The 17,649-nt window shown below is 49.1% G+C and overlaps 1 protein-coding gene across 2 annotated transcripts; it reads left to right on the top strand.

Moving 5' to 3' along the window:
- The first annotated feature begins 7,171 nt into the window (after window positions 1-7,171).
- Window positions 7,172-17,443, top strand: AOC1 (amine oxidase copper containing 1). Of its 2 annotated transcripts, XM_068549680.1 has the most exons (6): window positions 7,172-7,213; window positions 11,826-11,871; window positions 12,999-14,580; window positions 15,399-15,684; window positions 16,050-16,182; window positions 16,403-17,443. In XM_068549680.1, exons 3-6 carry the CDS (start codon window positions 13,002-13,004, stop codon window positions 16,670-16,672), a joined length of 2,268 nt encoding a protein of 755 aa, XP_068405781.1. In that variant the 5' UTR covers window positions 7,172-7,213; window positions 11,826-11,871; window positions 12,999-13,001; the 3' UTR covers window positions 16,673-17,443. The 2 variants fall into 2 exon arrangements, with proteins under 2 accessions (XP_068405781.1, XP_068405782.1); XM_068549681.1 differs by lacking the exon at window positions 11,826-11,871 and having other exon boundaries at window positions 7,195-7,213.
- Window positions 17,444-17,649: the final 206 nt, after the last annotated feature.

Consider the following 17,649-nt stretch of genomic DNA (forward strand, 5'->3'; position numbering starts at 1 on the left):
GCCCCACTTGATGTTACATATTTGCTGCTGTCACCCATCTTCCTGGAGCTTCTTTTCCTGACCCCTGACCTGGATCCCTCTGCCATTCAGCCTCACCCCTTTATCTTGTCAACCCTGTTCATCTACCTTCAGTGGGCTAGCCTGATTGCCGTCCACCCCGTCCCCGTGACCTGCCCTTCCTTGGCCTTCTAAAGGCAGGTCTAAATCTTGTCCTTATAAAGCCAGCAGCAGGTACATAAACTGCAGAGCCCAGTATAAAATGAAAACGTGGGACCCCTTTTTCAAAAGTTAAGAACTTCAAGACAGCAATAGTAGAGCATTAAACTGAGGGCAGGGCCCTGCTTAGTGTGGAGCCTGGGAGACCCCACAGGTTGCACGCCCTCGAAGCCCGAGCTGACTCACACCATCCTCCGCTGTCCTTGCCCCAAGGGGCCCACCCCAGACCCCATCCATGTGGCCATATTAATAGTAACCTGGTTGAGGGACTATATCAAAGGAAAATGTTTCTGCTCAGCAAAAGAAATAATCAACAAGATGAAAAGGTAACTTACAGAATGGGAGAAAATATCTGCAAATCATATATCTGAGAAGGGGTCAACATCCAAAATATATAAAGAACTCATACAGGCTTCCCTGGTGGCGCAGTGGTTAAGAATCCACCTGCCAATGCAGGGGACATGGGTTCGAGCCCTGGTCTGGGAAGATCCCACATGCCGCGGAGCAACTAAGCCCATGAGCCACAACTACTGAGCCCGCATGCCACAACTCCTGAAGCCTGCACGCTTAGAGCCCGTGCTCCTCAACAGGAGAAGCCACTGCAATGAGAAGCCCGTACACCTCAACGAAGAGTAGCCCCCGCTCGCCGCAACTAGAGAAAGCCCGCGTGCAGCAACGAAGACCCAACGCAGCCAAAAATAAATAAATAAACTTTAAAAAAAAGAACTCATACAACTCAATAACAACAACAACAAAACTAACACTCTAACTAAAAAATGGGCAGAGAAACTGAATAGGCATTTTTTCCAAAGAAGACATACAGATGACCAACAGGTGCATGAAAAGGTGCTCAGCAAAACTAATCATCAGGGAAATGCAAATCAAAGCCAAAATGAGGTATCACCTCACACCTCTAAGAATGGCCGTCATCAAAAAGACAAGTGGTAAGAAGGGTTAGGGAGGGTGTGGAGAGAAGGGAACCCTCCTACACTGTGGGTGGGGATGTAAGTTGGTGCAGCCACTATGGAGAACGGTATGGAGTTTCCTCAAAAAATTAAAAATAGAACCACCATACGACCCAGCAATCCCACTTCTGAGTATATTTTCAAAGGAAATTAAAACAGGATGTGCACTCCCAGGTTCACTGCAGCATTTTTCACAATAGCCAAGGTATGGAAACAACCTAGGGGTCCACTGACAGATGAATGGCTACAGAAGATGTGGTGTATGTTTATACACTGGAATATTATTCAGCCATGAGAAAGAAGGAAATCCTGCCATTCGTGACAACATGGGTGGACCTTGAGGGCATTATGCTGAGTGAAATAAGTCTGACAGAGAAAGACAAATACTATACGATCCCACCTTTATGTAGAATCTAAAAAAAAAGCCCAACTTGTAGAAATATAGAGTAGAGTGGTGGCTATCAGGGGCTGGGGCATGAGGGAAATGAGGAGATGTTGGTCAAAGAATACAAACCTCCAGTTAGAAAATGAATAAGTTCTGGGCATCTAATGCAGAGCATGGTGATTATTGATACTGTGTTGTATACGTGAAGGTTGGTAAGAGAGTAGATCTTAAATGTTCTCACCAGGAAAGAGAAATGGTAATTATGTGACATGATGGAGGCATTAGCTGACACTGCAGCTGGTCAGTTGTCATATTGCAATATGTAAGTGTATCAAATCAACACATACTATGCCTTAAACTTACCCACTGTTGTAGGTCAATTATATCTCAATAAAGCTAGAAGCGTAATCTAGTCGAAACTTCACCATGGAGCATGTCTTTTCCTTAGAATGCCACACAGCAATCCATCAAGACTTTTCTAACCTCTGGGTTCTAACATCTCTTCTGTGCCCCTTGTCCACATGATCTGTTCATTCATGCACTCTGAAAACAAAACTCGAGTCCCTGCCGTATGCCAGGCCCTGTGTTGGTCTCTGTATATTTGAAGAAATTAAGACACAGTCCCTGACCTCAAGGAAGCAGATAAGAAGAGACAGACCTGTGAACAGAGAGTTACGAGCAGTGAAGGAAGGCCATGGGGGAATGGAAGAGGGGTTGAAAGAGGGGCCTTGGCATTGAGCCTTGAAGGAAGGAGCTCGGTGAGTGAACAAGAAGAGTGAGAGAGACCTTTCAGACAACGGAACGATGTGGACCAAGGCCAGGATGCCCAGTGGGCCTGACCTGGTTGGGAATGGCTGGAGCACGGGGCCAGGTGATGGCAAATTAGAGGGAAAGGGATATTCCAAGAGTGAAAGGAAGATCAGGGCTGGGCTGGAAAGGGTGTTTAATGCCAGCTCAATAGTATGAGTGTTATCCAATAGGCAACAGTACCCCACCAAAGCGGGGAAGGCCCGTGGTCAGATTTATTCTTGCAAAAGCGTGAAGGACAGATGGGAGAGACTCCAGTGGAGAGTCAGGGAGTTTGGATGCTATTGTATAATAGCAATAGCAATAATAATAATTTCCAGGTACAAATCATGAGGGTTTAAATATAGACCAGTGGTTCTCAACAGGAGGGCAATTTTGCCCCTCAGGAAAGACTTGTCAATGTCAGAAGACATTTTTAGCTGTCACAACGGGAGGGGGGTGGGTGCTACCGACATCTAGTGCGTAAAGGCCAGGGGTGCTCCTGAACACCCTACAATGCACAGGACAGCCACATGACGAAGAGTCACCAGGCTCGAAATATCAGTAGTGCCAGGGCCCCTGATGAAAACGGTAGAATTTTCTCCTTGTGAACCAGTCTTCCCTAATCAGGGATGCAACCCATGACGGTGGCTTCATTAGCCTAGAGAGCTAATCAGGTGACTTTGGTGGTCACAGCACCTGCGGAACTATTTCTTTCTCCTGTTTCTATGGAAACGCTCACGCTCTCTAGATTATCGCAAACTATCTCTGATGTGTTGTGACTTTTCCAGAAACAAAATATCAAGAGTTAGCAATAGGGGCTTCCCTGGTGGCGTAGTGGTTGAGAATCTGCCTGCCAATGCAGGGGAGACAGGTTCGAGCCCTGGTCTGGGAAGATCCCACATGCCGCGGAGCAACTGGGCCCGTGAGCCACAAGTACTGAGCCTGCGCGTCTGGAGCCTGTGCTCCGCAACAAGAGAGGCCGCGATAGTGAGAGGCCCGCGCACCGCGATGAAGAGTGGCCCCTGCTTGCCACAACTAGAGAAAGCCCTTGCACAGAAACAAAGACCCAACACAGCCAAAAATAAATAAATAAATAAATAAATAATAAAAATTAAAAAGGAATTCCTTTAAAAAAAAAAAAAAGTTAGCAATGGGGAAGCTGTGAGCTGTGACCTCTGGCCCACTAACCACGGACACTGGCTCCATCCTCACCTGTCACGCGGCCCCTCCCCAAGACTGGATAATCTGTCCCCTACAACACGGTCATCCCCAAGGCCATCATTTCTGCCCCTTTAAGGGAGGCAGGCAGCCCAGAACTTCAAGGACACAATCTTTGCCCAAGTGTTATCTGTAACTCTCACCAATCATTAACACCAAGAGGGGAGGAACCACACCTGAGAAATCAAGGTCATGTACAGGAGGGACCAGCAGCCAGACAGAGACTGCGGTGAGCTGGGAAAACAGAGCAGGAAGCAAGGCAGCAGAGCCCAAATTCCAAAATTCCAAAATTCCAAACCTCACTGCCCTCGACCTACGTGAACAACCATAGCGTCACCGGGCATTTCTGCTGGGTCCATTCTTTTCTCTTTCCTTGGGGGTGGTTCTTAAAGACGTTTTTCTCCACGGTCTCCATGGCATTCCCTCAAGTCCCCCTCTTCGTCCCACTTTTCCACAGACGGGCACAAGGGGCTCATGGCTCTAACCACCTCCTCCCAGACACCCCACCTCCGCCTTCCTCGGCACAGTAGCAGATTCTGCCCAGGACTCACACCCCAGCCGGGGTCCCAGGAATACACCACCCATCTCAGCTCTGCAGCTCTGCTCCTACCTGCCCCTCCTCCTCGGTCCCTCGCACATCCCAAGACAACACTCGCCTCGGCTTTGTGGAGCCCTCAGGGTGGAGCAGCCCGGAGTGCTCACCTGCCCTGAGCCATACATCTGCTAGGGCAGGGGGTAGTGGGGGATGTGAAGAGGGTGTGCTGGGTTGGATAGTGTCCCCCCAAATTCTTGTCCTTCCTGGAACCTCAGAATGCGCCCTTATTTAGAAATAAGGTCATTGCAGATTTAATTAGATAAAAGAAATTATACTGGAGTAAGGTGGGCCCTTAATCCAATGACTAAGTATCCCTGTAAGAAGAGGAGAGACATACACACGGGGGGGTGGGGGTGGGGGTGGGGAGGGGAGAATGTCCACGGGGGCAGGGACTGGAGAGATGCGTCTACAAGCCAAGGAACCCAGGGACACCAAGGATTGCGGGCAACACCTGAAGCTGGAAGAGGCAAGCAAGGGCCCTCCCCTAGAGGTTTCAGAGGGAGAGTGGCCCTGCCAGCACCTTGATTTCAGCCTTCCAGCCTCCAGAACTGTGCAAGAATAAACTTCTGTTGCTTTAAACCGCACAGTGTGTGGCACTTTGTTACAGCAGCCCTGGGTGTCTAACACAGGGGAATCTAAACAGAGCCCCAGGCCTTGAGAAGCTGGCAGTCCTGAGGGCCAGCTCCTTCTGAATCCTGCAGGAATCCCAGTCGGGCACAACTCCTGCAGCACTTAGTCTGTGCTACCCTGTAACATTTTTATCTTTCTGTGAACACTTTTTGTACTCCTTCAAATAAAAAAGTGAAATGTGCCCTTGTACGCCCTCCGTCCCCGCCTGCACAAAAGTAAGTGGTAGCCTCCCCATCCTTCATCCTCCAGGAGTGAGCCCTGCGGTGGTACCTGCTCCCGAGGCTGTTTCTACCCTGTGATGCAACTACCTTGTGCCCACGTCCTGGGGATGGCACTCCAGAATGACTATCATCGCATTCCCTCCCTCAAGCATATTTCCCTACATCTCTGCCAACACTTGGCGTCATCCAGCTTTCTCATTTCTGCCAGAGATGGGTATAAAATTATATCTCATTGTTGAAGAATTCGCACTGTTCTAACAACCACTACATGTGGGCACCTTTTCACGTGCCCTTGAGCCCCTTAGGTTTCCCCGTCTGTAAGTTCCTTGAGATTCTTCACTCATGTTTCCATTGGGATGACTTCCTCTTTCTGGCTGATTTTTTAGGAGTTTTGTGTGTGCTTCTAGATATTAGTCCCTCTCGATATTTTTTTTAAAACTGCTTTCTTGAGATGTCATTCACTTACTACACAATTCACCCATAAGGTAAATAATTTGATGGATTTCAGTATACTCACAGATATATACAACGCTCACCACAGTCAATTTTAGAACATTTTCATCGGTTCAAAAAGAAACCCCACATCCATTTGGTATCAGCACCTACACAACCTCCCCTCCTCAGCCTGAAGCAACCACTAACCTACTTTCTGTCTCTACAGATTTGCCTATTCTGGATTCTTAATTTAAATGGAATAATATAACAGGTGGTCTTTCTTAACTGGCTTCTTTCATTTCACATGTTTTTAAGATTCATTCATACTGTAGCACGTATCAGTACTTCATTTCTTTTTAATGCCAAATAGCATTCCATTGTGTGGATGTATCACATTTTGTTTATCCATTCATCAGTTGATGGACATTGGGCTGTTTCCACCTTTTGGCTATTATGAATAATGCTGCTATGAACATCCATATACAAGTTTCTGTGTGGGCATATGTTTTCATTTCTCATTCACCTAGCAGTGGAATTTCTGGACATATGGTAACTCTATGTTTAATCATTTGAGGAACTGCCAGCCTGTCTTCCAAAGTGGCTGCACCATTTACATTCCCGTGAACTCTGTATAGGGTTCTGATTTCTCCACATCCTCACCAACACTTGTTATCTGACTTTCTGATTTCTGAAATTGCAAACAAGTATCAGGTTGATTAACCATTTTCTCCTTCCTTCATCTAGCTGTCAGTAAATACTGAAATGACTTGCAATGCGAGAAGCAGGAAGATAATGATGAGAAAGACAAAAGGCATGTAATGATAAAAGAATCAGCCATCAAGAATTGGTGAGCAAGGGGAAAATGACCTCTTGGTCCTCCCAAGCCACACAGTGTTCCTGACTATTCTTTCCCTTTGACCAAGAGCATCCTCCCTGCCTGTTTTTGCCCTCGCCATCTAACCAAGCCACTCTAGTACTATTTCCCCTCCTGGCACAGGTACCTGCCCCACCCCACCCGCACTTCCCTTTCCCTTTTCCCTTCTCTGGGCCGCAGCCTCAGCCATCCTGATAGACTTTCTTCCCAGCCAACTCCTCCCTCCTTCCTGAATCCTGCCAGGGTCTCAGAGATGGCTAATATGACTTCTTCTGGAGTCTCAACTCAGTGGCTTCTCTCTCCCAAACTATTCTGTCTCTGATTCTCCATTTACACATGGGTTAAATTCTCTGTTTTTGGTTTTGGTGTCAGTCTCTACCAGCTTCTGCCTTTGTCCGTATATCTGCTTCAGGTGAGACTACTTGCTGGTAAATTTCTCCTTGTCCTTATCTCCGGCCTCTGAAACTCACCACCTACTTTAACGGACCTTGGCACAGCACAGATCATAACAGAGAAAACACAGAAAACTATTGTGAAAGGTGTCCCTGCAGCAGGAGGAAGATAGGGAAGCAGATCTAGGGCACAGGTGTTGTTGGGGAAAACAGAAGTGAACCCAGCTGCTAAAGTGGTGAAGGACTGGGCAGTTTCCCAGCTTGGGTGCTTGGGGTAACAGGTGCCTTTTGGGCTGCAGCAGCCAGAGCCCCACACAATTCCTTGTGCCACTCCCCTTGCCCATTGTGGAGCCTCCTGAGCTGTGGTCACAACCTTGGTCAGCACGTGCCTCACACTGTCCCTCCCTCCAGGGCGGGACCAATAGAGCCATAAAGCTCAAGGAGTCAGAGACAAAGTCTGGCAGCAGAGGCGAGCCCAGAGCAGAGCACACAGGTATGTACTGATGGGATATTTGGGGAGAGTCAAGAAGGGGTTGACAGGGAAGGAGGGAAGCAAGGGAAGATGGACATGGAGTGAGGGGTCAAGAGAAACAAAGACACAAGACGGAGGGGCAACAGCCCAGAAGGTGTCACTCCAGGGCACAAGCTGCCCGGGGGCAAGATGGGAAATGTGCAGTGAGGAGGTGGCCGCTGTTCTTCGGGTGCCGGAGATGAGCAGCGGGGAGGAGAGGGTGTGTTTCACATCTCCCAGCATGGAGGTCTCACTGGCCACTAAGTTCTCCCTTCTCCCGTGGCTTCATTGCCATTGTCCACCTCACCCACTGCCCATTTGGACTTTGGACAAGAGGATGGTACTGGGAAAGGGAAAGGTTAAAGGAATAGCCAAGTTCGGGTTAAAGGACCGCAGGTCTCTTCCTCATCTCCCTCCTTAGCAGAGCAGAAAGCAATTTGGGGATAAGAAGTGCTGATGAAAATTCAGTTAACTACCAAGTTAAGAAAATAAAATTCAGTTAACTACCAAGTTAAGAAAAAAAAAGCAATTTGGGGTTAAGAAGTGTTGATGAAAATTCAGTTAACTACCAAGTTAAGAAGAAAAAAGGAGAATTTCATTCAAGTCAAACTGAGGATTAGAACTCAGGGAGCAGATTCTCAGAAAGCTCTGAGAGCTGTTCTGCCAGTTAGAAGTTGAAGGCACGGTCATATACATTTTCAAGACAAAAGGGTCATACATCAAAATGACATATTGATATTTTACATAAAGTTCACCAAGGATGCATAGTCCAGGTATGCACATATAGAGCAGGCAGCAAGTCACCATGACCCCCTGCAGAGCTGGGAAAGAACACTATTCTTTTCAGCGGTTACATTGCTAGCATCAGAAGAAAGGGAAAACATTGATCTTTACGGTCCAGCAGGCACTCCCATCTTTGAGGAGCTCTGGTTAGTGTGTAATGCAGATGCACATTGCATATTAAGGAGGGAAGGAGGGAGGCCCAAACAAACACAGAGAGAAAATTCTATGTTTAATTTTTTCTTGTCCTACCTTAAAATGTAAATTTTATTTCATTATTTCCCCCCTTTGATCATTAATCTTTCAATAGAAAGCATTAGGTGATCAAATATTTGGTCCCCCAATGCCAGGGTGGTTGCTTATCTGCTCTGGATCCACCATGTCCCCCAATGCCCTGTCTTAACAGCCCAGTTCTTTCTTTCCTTTAAGGGGATTAGGCTAGTAGAATGCTTGGCATGGACTGATAGTCAACTCTAGGTTGTCCAATAAGACTTATGCCAATTTTACTCTGTATGTGAATTGTGCATGCCCACTATTTTATATAGAGCTATAGATATGATCAGTAGTTTCAAGTCATTTAGACATCAGTATTCTAGGTGGAGTTTTGAATATACATCGAGAGGCACAAGAGATTATTACTCTATAAATGATACAGAACACAATCAATATGGCCAACAACAATAACAAAGTCAGAAGCAGAGATTTAAGCTATGAATCCCCAGAACTGAACCATTTATTCAAGATTTCATTTAGACTAGAAAGGGAATTCCCCAGTGCAGAAATCTGATTTCTTATGTGAGTCATTAGATGGTTATATTAGAGGACTCATCTGGTATCAAAGCACAACATTGTCTGGATTATAGCATAAGTTTTCCCCTGCAAAGCAGTTTTAAAGATCAAGTGCCATTTGATTTTTCAGCATCACTTTCTCATCATAGAAACTTCAGAACTGAGTAAACTAATTGAATGTAGTAAACGAATATGGAGGTATATGCCAATGGGGAGACTTTTTATAGATTATAGAAACATCTGAAAAGTCAGTGACAAAAATTATGTGGGGTTATCTCGGCCTTGTGTTGACTTAGGAATTGGATGACAAATCCAACAGCAGCTAAATTGCCCCTAGTAACTATATTTTGTGACAGTGGTACTAAAGAGTTTTCTTCCTATCCTAAACTTTGGGGCAAAAACGTAGCTAGAATTAAAACAATAACTTCTAATTTTGATAGAGAGGCAGACTTTTGGTAAACAGTACAATTGAACTGGTGGGATGGGTCTTACAGGCCTGGTTTCGACTCTCGGATCAGTTGTTTGCTACTGTTGTCATCTTCTTCTCATCCTAGCTTGGTGATGCTTGCCTTAGTTGAAGCCAGGTGCCAGAAACAGGGATCAAAGTCCATTCAAGTGGAGGGGTCTTTTTAAGATGGGAGGTGTGATTCCATGAATTAGTGTCTTTCGGTTTGGTTGTGCATGGATTAGTTAATAATATTAATTAATAATATTGATACTTGATAAGGTTCTTTCCATCATGGCTGCAAAGAATCTTTTATCTGATGTCCTTTCCAACAAATAAAATCTCTAGGTTGTAATCCATGATCCTTTTCATCTCCTGGGAGCTTGCTGTAAAAGTAGTTACCAATTTTTTTAATTGTCTCAATAAGTCCCTGTCAATGATATAATATATTTCCTCTGCACCACTATGGGTGAAATTTTCCAAAATATTGTTTTCCCCATAAAAACCTTTTTTCAGACGCCCAACGGGTTAAAGAATGTACATGTTGGAGCAATAGCCATTGGGCTTCAATAGACACTATAAGTTTCATTTTGTTTTATCAGGTCTAAACCATATTTGTGTGGAGGGGTCAAAATTCCCCCTTTTTGTTGCCATATCTGTTTCTCTCCTTTAGTGGTGATTTCTTGAGCCTGTAGAAAGAAATCTTTTATTGAGTTAGCAGGGTTAATGGACAGCAGTGGACATTCTGGAGGCTGGACAGGACGAATATTTAAAGCTGCCCATTTGGCTGCAGCATCAGCAAGCTGATTTCCTTTAGTTTCTGCTGTGTCAGATTTGGAATGCCGTGTTGTTTTAATAATTGCTAACTGTTTGGGCAGTTGTATAATGATTAATAACTCTTCAACCTGTTTTCTATTTTTTTATAAGTTGTCCTGAAGAGGTTTAAAACCTCACTGTTTTCATAGCATTCCAAAGTTGTATGCCACTCCAAAAGCATAGCAACTGTCAGTATAAATATTTGTTACCTGGGCTTAGCTAGTTGACAAGCTAGAGATAAGGCAATTAATTTGGCTTGTTGTGCTGACTTTGTTTCTGGTAAAAAAAAAGTTTTCAATTACGTCCATTGTGGACCATATGTACATAATCTTTCCAATTTAAGCCAAATTTTAAAAAAGGACAGCCAACCATTTCACTCCAAAGTTCCCCCTAGGTCCCTGGCTAGCAAATGTACTGGTACTCCCTTAGGATCCAAGTCCCAAGAAAAACAGCTCCAGTAAAGTTCAAGACGTCATTTAAAGCAATGATGTCCAGATATCGGGATAACTCACCAAAGCACCTGAAGAGTACCAAGAAGCGGGTGGAGCTCAAAGCGCCTGTGCTGGTACCAAGCTCCAGTTCAGGGTAGACTCCAGTTGTCCTCTGGTGGGTGTCTCTGATGTCCTGCCAACTACACCGAGAAAATTCAATTAACTATCAAGTTAAGAAGAAAAAAAGGGAATTTTATTTGAGCCAAACTGAGGATTATAACCTGGGAAGCAGATTCTCAAAAAGCTCTGAGAACTGCTCCACCTGTTAGAAGTTGAAGGCAATGTCATATACATTTTCAAGACAAAAGGATCTTTCATCAAAATGACATACTGATATTTTATATAAAGTTCACCAAGGATGCATAGTCCAGGTAAGCACATATAGAGCAGGAAGCAAGTCACCACGACCTCCTACAGAGCTGGGAAAGAACACTATTCTTCTAAGAAGTTACATTGCTAGCATCAGAGGAGAGAAAAAAAAAATTATTCTTTATGGTCCTGCAGGCATTCCCATCTTTGTGGGGCTCTGGTTAATGTGTAATGCAGATGCACATTGCACATTAGGGAGGGAGGCCCAAATGAAAACAGAGAGAGAATTTTATGTTTAATTTTTTCTTGTCCTGCCTTAAAATATAAATTTTATTTCATCAGAGATTATAAAAAAATGGCGGACTTGGACACTAAAAGACATGGAGGGACTTAAATGCATATTACTGAGTCAAAGAGGCTAGTCTGAAAAGACTGCATCCTGTATGATCCTGACGGCATGACGTTCTGCAAAAGGCAAAACTATGGAGACAGTGAAAAGATCAGTGGTTGCCAGGATTTGCAGGAGAAGGAGGAGGAGAAGGATGAATAGTTGGAGTAGAGAGGATTTTGAGGGCAGTGAAACTGCTCTGTATGGGACTATAATGATGGATACTTGTCATTACACATTTGTCAAAACCCATAGAATGTACAGCACCAAGAGTGAACCCTAATGTAAGCTATGGACTTTGGGTGATAATGATGTGTCATTGTAGGTTCACAGCGGTACACTGTAACAAACGTATCACTCAGGTGGGGGAAGTTGATAGTGGCAAAGCTACCTGGGGGGCGGGGAGGAGCTACATGGGATCTCTGTACATTTCTCTCAATTTTGCGGTGAACCTAGAACTTCTCTCAAAGTAAAGTCTAGTTTAAAAAAAAAAAAAAAAAAAAGAGGCTCGACCCAAATTTAATAGTAGAACAAGAGCTCACCACATACCTTTCTGCTGGCTCTGGATTCACCTAGCAGCCCCTCCAGCGCCCGCACCCCTTCAGGCTGGAGAGAAGATCACGTGAGTCCCTGGTCCTTCCCACCAGCGCAGGGTGGGTGGGGAGGGGTGGGCGGGGCGGGCTGGGAACAAGATGAGGAACCAGAGGGGAGGGGATTGTACTGTCGGCTCTGGGGGATGGGCCATGAGACCCTAACCACAGCCTCCCCTCGAAATGGAAGGGGAAAGAGCATCTCCCTGAATTGCCCCCTGGGATGACGGCACCCTGAGGTGCCCTCCTCGCGGCCTTGGCCTTGGATGGCCAAGTGGTCACAACCGGAGGGCCCCACTGGAGGGGCTAAAGAAGCCTGGGCACGGCCAGCCAGCCCGTTCTCCACATCACCTGGGTAAGCGCAGGTCTATAGCCTAACCAGTCAAATCTCTCTACGCGGCTCGGAAGTTTAAATATTCTGGCATCAGAGAGTATATCCTCATGGTTAACTTTAAAAAGAAGAGTAGCTCGCATTTCTTGAGTTCTTCACAGGAGGCAGGCTTTGCTCTAAACACTTTGTCCTTATGGTCCAACTGATTTTTCCGTTTATTTCCATTTCACCGTTGGGTGGATGGAGGCCCAGAGAGTTTAAGCAAGGAGCCCAAGGTCACACAGCTGTTCCCAATGGTGAGATGTACTAGCACTCGAAATCTGGCAGCCTGGCTCCAGAGCCAAATCTTTGAAATTCTACACTAAATTTCAGATTTTATCTACATAAAAAACATCGTGTTGTATCAAAAATGCAGTTTTGCCATCAGTACCCATGGCACAATAAGCATTTTGTGGCATTTGAGGGGGCACTGTGAATCTCCGAGTGACCTAAAGCTGGAGAGATAAGAGCTGCCCTGCAGAGGTAACGCACAGAGAAGGGGAAAAGTAGTTTGCACAAGTAAGAAAATCCACGGGACTAAAAGAGGTTTACGGACCAGGGAGGAGGGCGCAGAATTAAAATCGATGGACAGCAGAGACCAGAGCAGCATTGGGAGCTGCGTGGGTCCCCTGCTGCCACCGAGGGCTGCCTCGAGCTGGGCAGGGATGAGCCAGGAAGTGAGTTTGTGGGAAAAACGCAAGGCCAAGGGACATCGTAGTCCAAGACCCGACCTGGTGGAAACCCATTTCCTCCCATGAAACTAAGTTCATCTACTCCACTGCATTCCAGACCATGGGGCGGAAGACCCTGGCCCTCGGCTGGGCGGGTGCTGCCATCCTGGTGCTACAGACGTTGGCCGCGGCAGAGGGCTCCCCACAGACCCCCGGCAACAAGGGCAGGGTGTTTGCGGACCTGAGCGCCCAAGAGCTGAAGACCGTGCACAACTTCCTTTGGTCCCAGAAGGAGCTGAGGCTGCAGCCATCCAGCACATTGACCGTGGCCAAGAACTCCGTGTTCCTCATTGAGATGTTGCTGCCCAAGAAGCAACACGTGCTGAAATTTCTGCATAAAGGCCACCAGCTTCCCGTTCGGGAAGCACGCGCTGTCATCTTCTTCGGAGCCCAGGAGCATCCCAACATCACCGAGTTTGCTGTGGGACCACTGCCCAGGCCCCATTACATGCGACACCTGCCCCACAAGCCCGGGCACCAGGCCTCCTGGGCCTCCAGGCCCATCTCCAAGGCAGAGTATACCCTCCTGAGCCACACCCTGGAGGAGGCCAGCAAGCCCCTGCAGCAGTTTTTCCGTCGCACCACGGGCTTCACGTTCGGACACTGCCACGAGCGGTGCCTGACGTTCACAGACGTGGCGCCCCGTGGCTTGGCCTCCGGCCAACGCCGCTCTTGGTTCATCTTGCAGCGCCATATGGAAGGCTACTTCTTGCACCCCACTGGGCTGGAGCTCCTGGTGGATCATGCAAGCACGAACCCCCAAGACTGGACGGTGGAGCAGGTCTGGTACAACGGGAAGTTCTACCGCAGCCCCGCAGAGCTGGCTCAGAAGTATGACGACGGAGAGGTGGATGCGGTAGTCCTGGAAGACCCGCTCGCCAAGGACAAGGATGGAGAGAGCCTACCAGAGGCAGCCCTCTTCTCCTTCTACCAGCCACGTGGGGACTTCTCCATCACCATGAACGGCCCCCACCTGGTGCAGCCCGAGGGCCCCCGCTACAGCCTGGAGGGCAACACCGTGCTCTACGGGGGCTGGAGCTTCAACTTCCGGCTGCGCTCGTCCTCGGGGCTGCAGGTCCTGGACGTGCACTTCGGAGGTGAGCGTATAGCCTACGAGGTGAGCGTGCAGGAGGCCGTGGCGCTGTACGGAGGACACACACCCGCAGGCATGCAGACCAAGTACATGGACGTCGGCTGGGGCTTGGGCAGCGTCACTCATGAGCTGGCCCCTGGCGTCGACTGCCCGGAGACGGCCACCTTCCTGGATGCCCTCCACTACTACGACGCCGACGGTCCTGTCCTCTACCCCCGCGCCCTCTGTCTCTTCGAGATGCCCACGGGGGTGCCCATCCGGCGGCACTTTAACTCCAACTTCAGCGACGGCTTCAACTTCTATGCGGGCCTCAAGGGCCAGGTGCTGGTGCTGAGGACCACTTCGACGGTCTACAATTATGACTATATCTGGGACTTCATCTTCTACCCCAATGGGGTGATGGAGGCCAAGATGCACGCCACCGGCTATGTCCACGCCACCTTCTACACCCCCGAGGGGCTGCGCCATGGGACCCGCCTGCACACACACCTGATCGGCAACATGCACACCCACCTAGTGCATTACCGCGTTGACCTGGACGTGGCAGGTAGGACTCAGGCTCGGAACCACCCTCCGGGCCGAATGTCCGCATCCGAGCAATAACTTACACTCATGGGAGATGGTGCTTAGACTTCCCCTGGAAGCGCCATACCAGGAGAGTTTCCCCAGCCTGCATGCGTGGAACCTGCAGTGCTAGAAATCTGTGTGCCCTGCAAAACGGTGACCGTGAATAGTGCCAGCTGTTCCCCTGGTGCTGCATTGACCCCCTAGGGGGACGGGCCGGATAGAAAGGTGTGCACAGGGCGGGGGAGGTGATAATGCCCAGGAGTGTAAGAAATGTCGCTGCCCGGTGCTTTGAGTGGATGCGGTGATGTCAGGAATACTCCTTGTGTCTCTTGAGTTAGTGGTGTCACCTTAAAAGATGACATGGGCGTAATGACAGGATTTGGCCTGACATCAAATCACATGTTAGAAGTGCCCCGCATGACCAGGTGGGCAGATTCTTCTCACTCCGCCCCTTTCGCCCCTGGGCCCAGAGGGCACTGACATAGTCTCTTCCCCTGGGGAAAGGCCAGCTGCCCTTTGCTGGGGCCAAGGCCTCAGCAAACAGACACAGAGCTCTGCTCTCGAGAGGAACTGTCCAGGGTCACAGTGGAATCACTGCAGCTGCCGTGCCCGACTCTGAGCCGTCTCCTAGTTCCTCGGTCCCTTCCCTCCACCGCTGTCTGGCTCAGTGCATGCCCCTGACATCCTCTTCATCCCCACAGCTTGTTGTTGGGTGTGGTTGGGAAGGAGGGCCCAGGGCGGAATGCGGAGGCTTTAGTGCAGGGAGCTCGATTCTCCTCCTTCCCTGCACACACTCAGGCACCAAGAATAGCTTCCAGACCCTGCAGATGAAGCTGGAAAACACCACCAACCCCTGGAGCCCGAGACACCGCCTGGTCCAGCCGGCTGTCCAGGAGACGAGGTACTCCCGGGAGCGCCAGGCGGCCTTCAGCTTCAGGCAGACTCTGCCCAAGTACCTGCTGTTTACCAGCCCCCAGGAGAACCCCTGGGGCCACAAGCGCAGCTACCGACTGCAGATCCACTCCATGGCTGACCAAGTGCTGCCCCCGGGCTGGCAGGAGGAGCGGGCTGTCACCTGGGCCAGGTGAGGGAGGCCTGGGAGGCCGGGAGGCCTGGAGGCTCCTCTCGGTGTCCCTGTGTTTCCCTGTGTCCGCGTGTGTCTGTGTTTCTGTCCATGAGATCCTGAGTCTAGGCTGTGGTGTACCTGGGCGTGTGTGTGCGTGTGTGTGTATGTGTGCACATGTGTACGTTCTTGGTCACGTGGCTGTGTGTTTTGGGAGGGGAGTACAGAGCCCCTGCGGAGCCCTGGAGCCTCTGTTGACAGTGCGTGTGGCTGACTTCCAGGGGATGATCCTGCGTCTGAGGGAAGGCAGTAACCTTCCCCCGTCATTGACCCTGAAGGTGCTCCCTGGGAGGGGCTGGAGGCTACCTTCTCCTCTGCCCAGACAGGTATCCCCTGGCAGTGACCAGATACCGGGAGTCTGAGCTACGCAGCAGCAGTATCTACAACCAGAACGACCCCTGGGACCCACCTGTGGTCTTTGAGGAGTTTCTGCGCAACAACGAGAACATTGAAGGCGAGGTACCAGCGCTGCCCCTCTCCCGGCTCCACCCTGAGACCAGATCCCCGCCCAGTCCCAAGGTCTGTGCCCAGTCCCAGGATGGGGAGGGCCGGCTTGCTGCTTGGAGAGCGAGCTCGATGGTCGCTGGATTCACCCCTCCCTTAAACGTGGGGCTTAGGGGTGTCGCCCACCCCTTCCCCTCTGAGCCGCCTCAGCACCGCCCACCCCGCTCTCCTGCAGGACCTGGTGGCCTGGGTCACAGTGGGCTTCCTGCACATCCCCCACGCAGAGGACATCCCCAACACGGCCACGCCCGGGAACTCCGTGGGCTTCCTGCTCCGGCCCTTCAACTTCTTCCCAGAGGACCCGTCCCTGGCGTCCAGAGACCTCGTGGTCGTGTGGCCTCTGGAAAATGGCTCCACCTATGTGCAGCACTGGATCCCTGAGGAGGAGGGGGGCTGCTTGATGCCTCCCCCTTTCAGCTACAACGGAACCTACAGGCCTGTGTGAAGGCCCCCTCCCCCCACTAACTCCCACCTGAAGCCTGAGTGCCCCCCCCACCCCAGGCACAGACAGTAAACCCCCTCAGGGCTCAGCTCCTATGCTGCTTCCTGCAGAAGGCATAGCAGATGAGGCCATACACCAGGCCGGGCGTGTGGGACACACACAGATGAGAAACACAAGGCCTTGGCCTCCACCCCAGAGAAGACCTCCATCACTAAGGCAAGGACACTCACCGAAATACTAGGTTGACCTATCAGATCAGTTTAGAGAATCTGAGGCTGACGGCTCCCTCTCGGGGGTCTGCGGGGGACCCTTCTGGGTGGCTGATAGGCATGCAAAGTAGTGCAACCACAGGAAGACGCTATGGAAAAATCGAGTGGAACTGCAAACACCTTTACCCTCTGACACACTGATACAACTTCTCAGAGTTATCCTGGAGATCTACCTACAAACACAGGAGAAATAGATGTACGCAGTAATTCACTGCAGTACTGTTTGTACTGGCAAAGTCTGGAAACGACCCAAACGTCCTTCTACACGAGAGAGCCTATAGATCTGAATAAGCCATGGAGTGCCCACCCAGCGCAATTTTAGGCGATTGGAAAAGAAACCAATGAACAGGGACATTCTCTATACTGATGGGAAAAGATCTTCAGGATATACTAAGTAAGAAAACAGGTATAGAACAATATATAGCTAGCATGCTAATCTTCATGTAAGAGAGGAATATATGTATTCATAAAAACCCTAGAAAAATACACATGATTCTAACATAAATGGTTACCTATTGTCTTCGTCCATTCAAGCTGCTGTAACAAAACACCGTAGTCTGGGTGGCTTATAAACAGCGAAAGTTTACTGCTCACAGCTCTGGAGGCTGGAAGTCCAGGATCAGGGTACCAGCAAGGTCACGCACGTGAGGGGCTTCTTCTGGGTCAAAGACCTGTGACTTTTCGGTACATCCTCCCATGGCAGAGGGGTGA

The sequence above is a fragment of the Eschrichtius robustus genome, chromosome 8 (genome assembly GCF_028021215.1).
Source record: "Eschrichtius robustus isolate mEscRob2 chromosome 8, mEscRob2.pri, whole genome shotgun sequence".
NCBI lineage: Eukaryota > Metazoa > Chordata > Mammalia > Artiodactyla > Eschrichtiidae > Eschrichtius > Eschrichtius robustus.

What these genes read in the sequence shown, in the direction of transcription:
- AOC1 (XM_068549680.1), top strand. Translation starts at nt 13,002, where the DNA reads ATGGGGCGGAAGACCCTGGCCCTCGGCTGGGCGGGTGCTGCCATCCTG. An exon ending in CGTTGACCTGGACGTGGCAG is followed by an intron (nt 14,581 to 15,398) that starts GTAGGACTCAGG and finishes GCACACACTCAG; the next exon opens with GCACCAAGAATAGCTTCCAG. An exon ending in CGGGCTGTCACCTGGGCCAG is followed by an intron (nt 15,685 to 16,049) that starts GTGAGGGAGGCC and finishes CTGCCCAGACAG; the next exon opens with GTATCCCCTGGCAGTGACCA.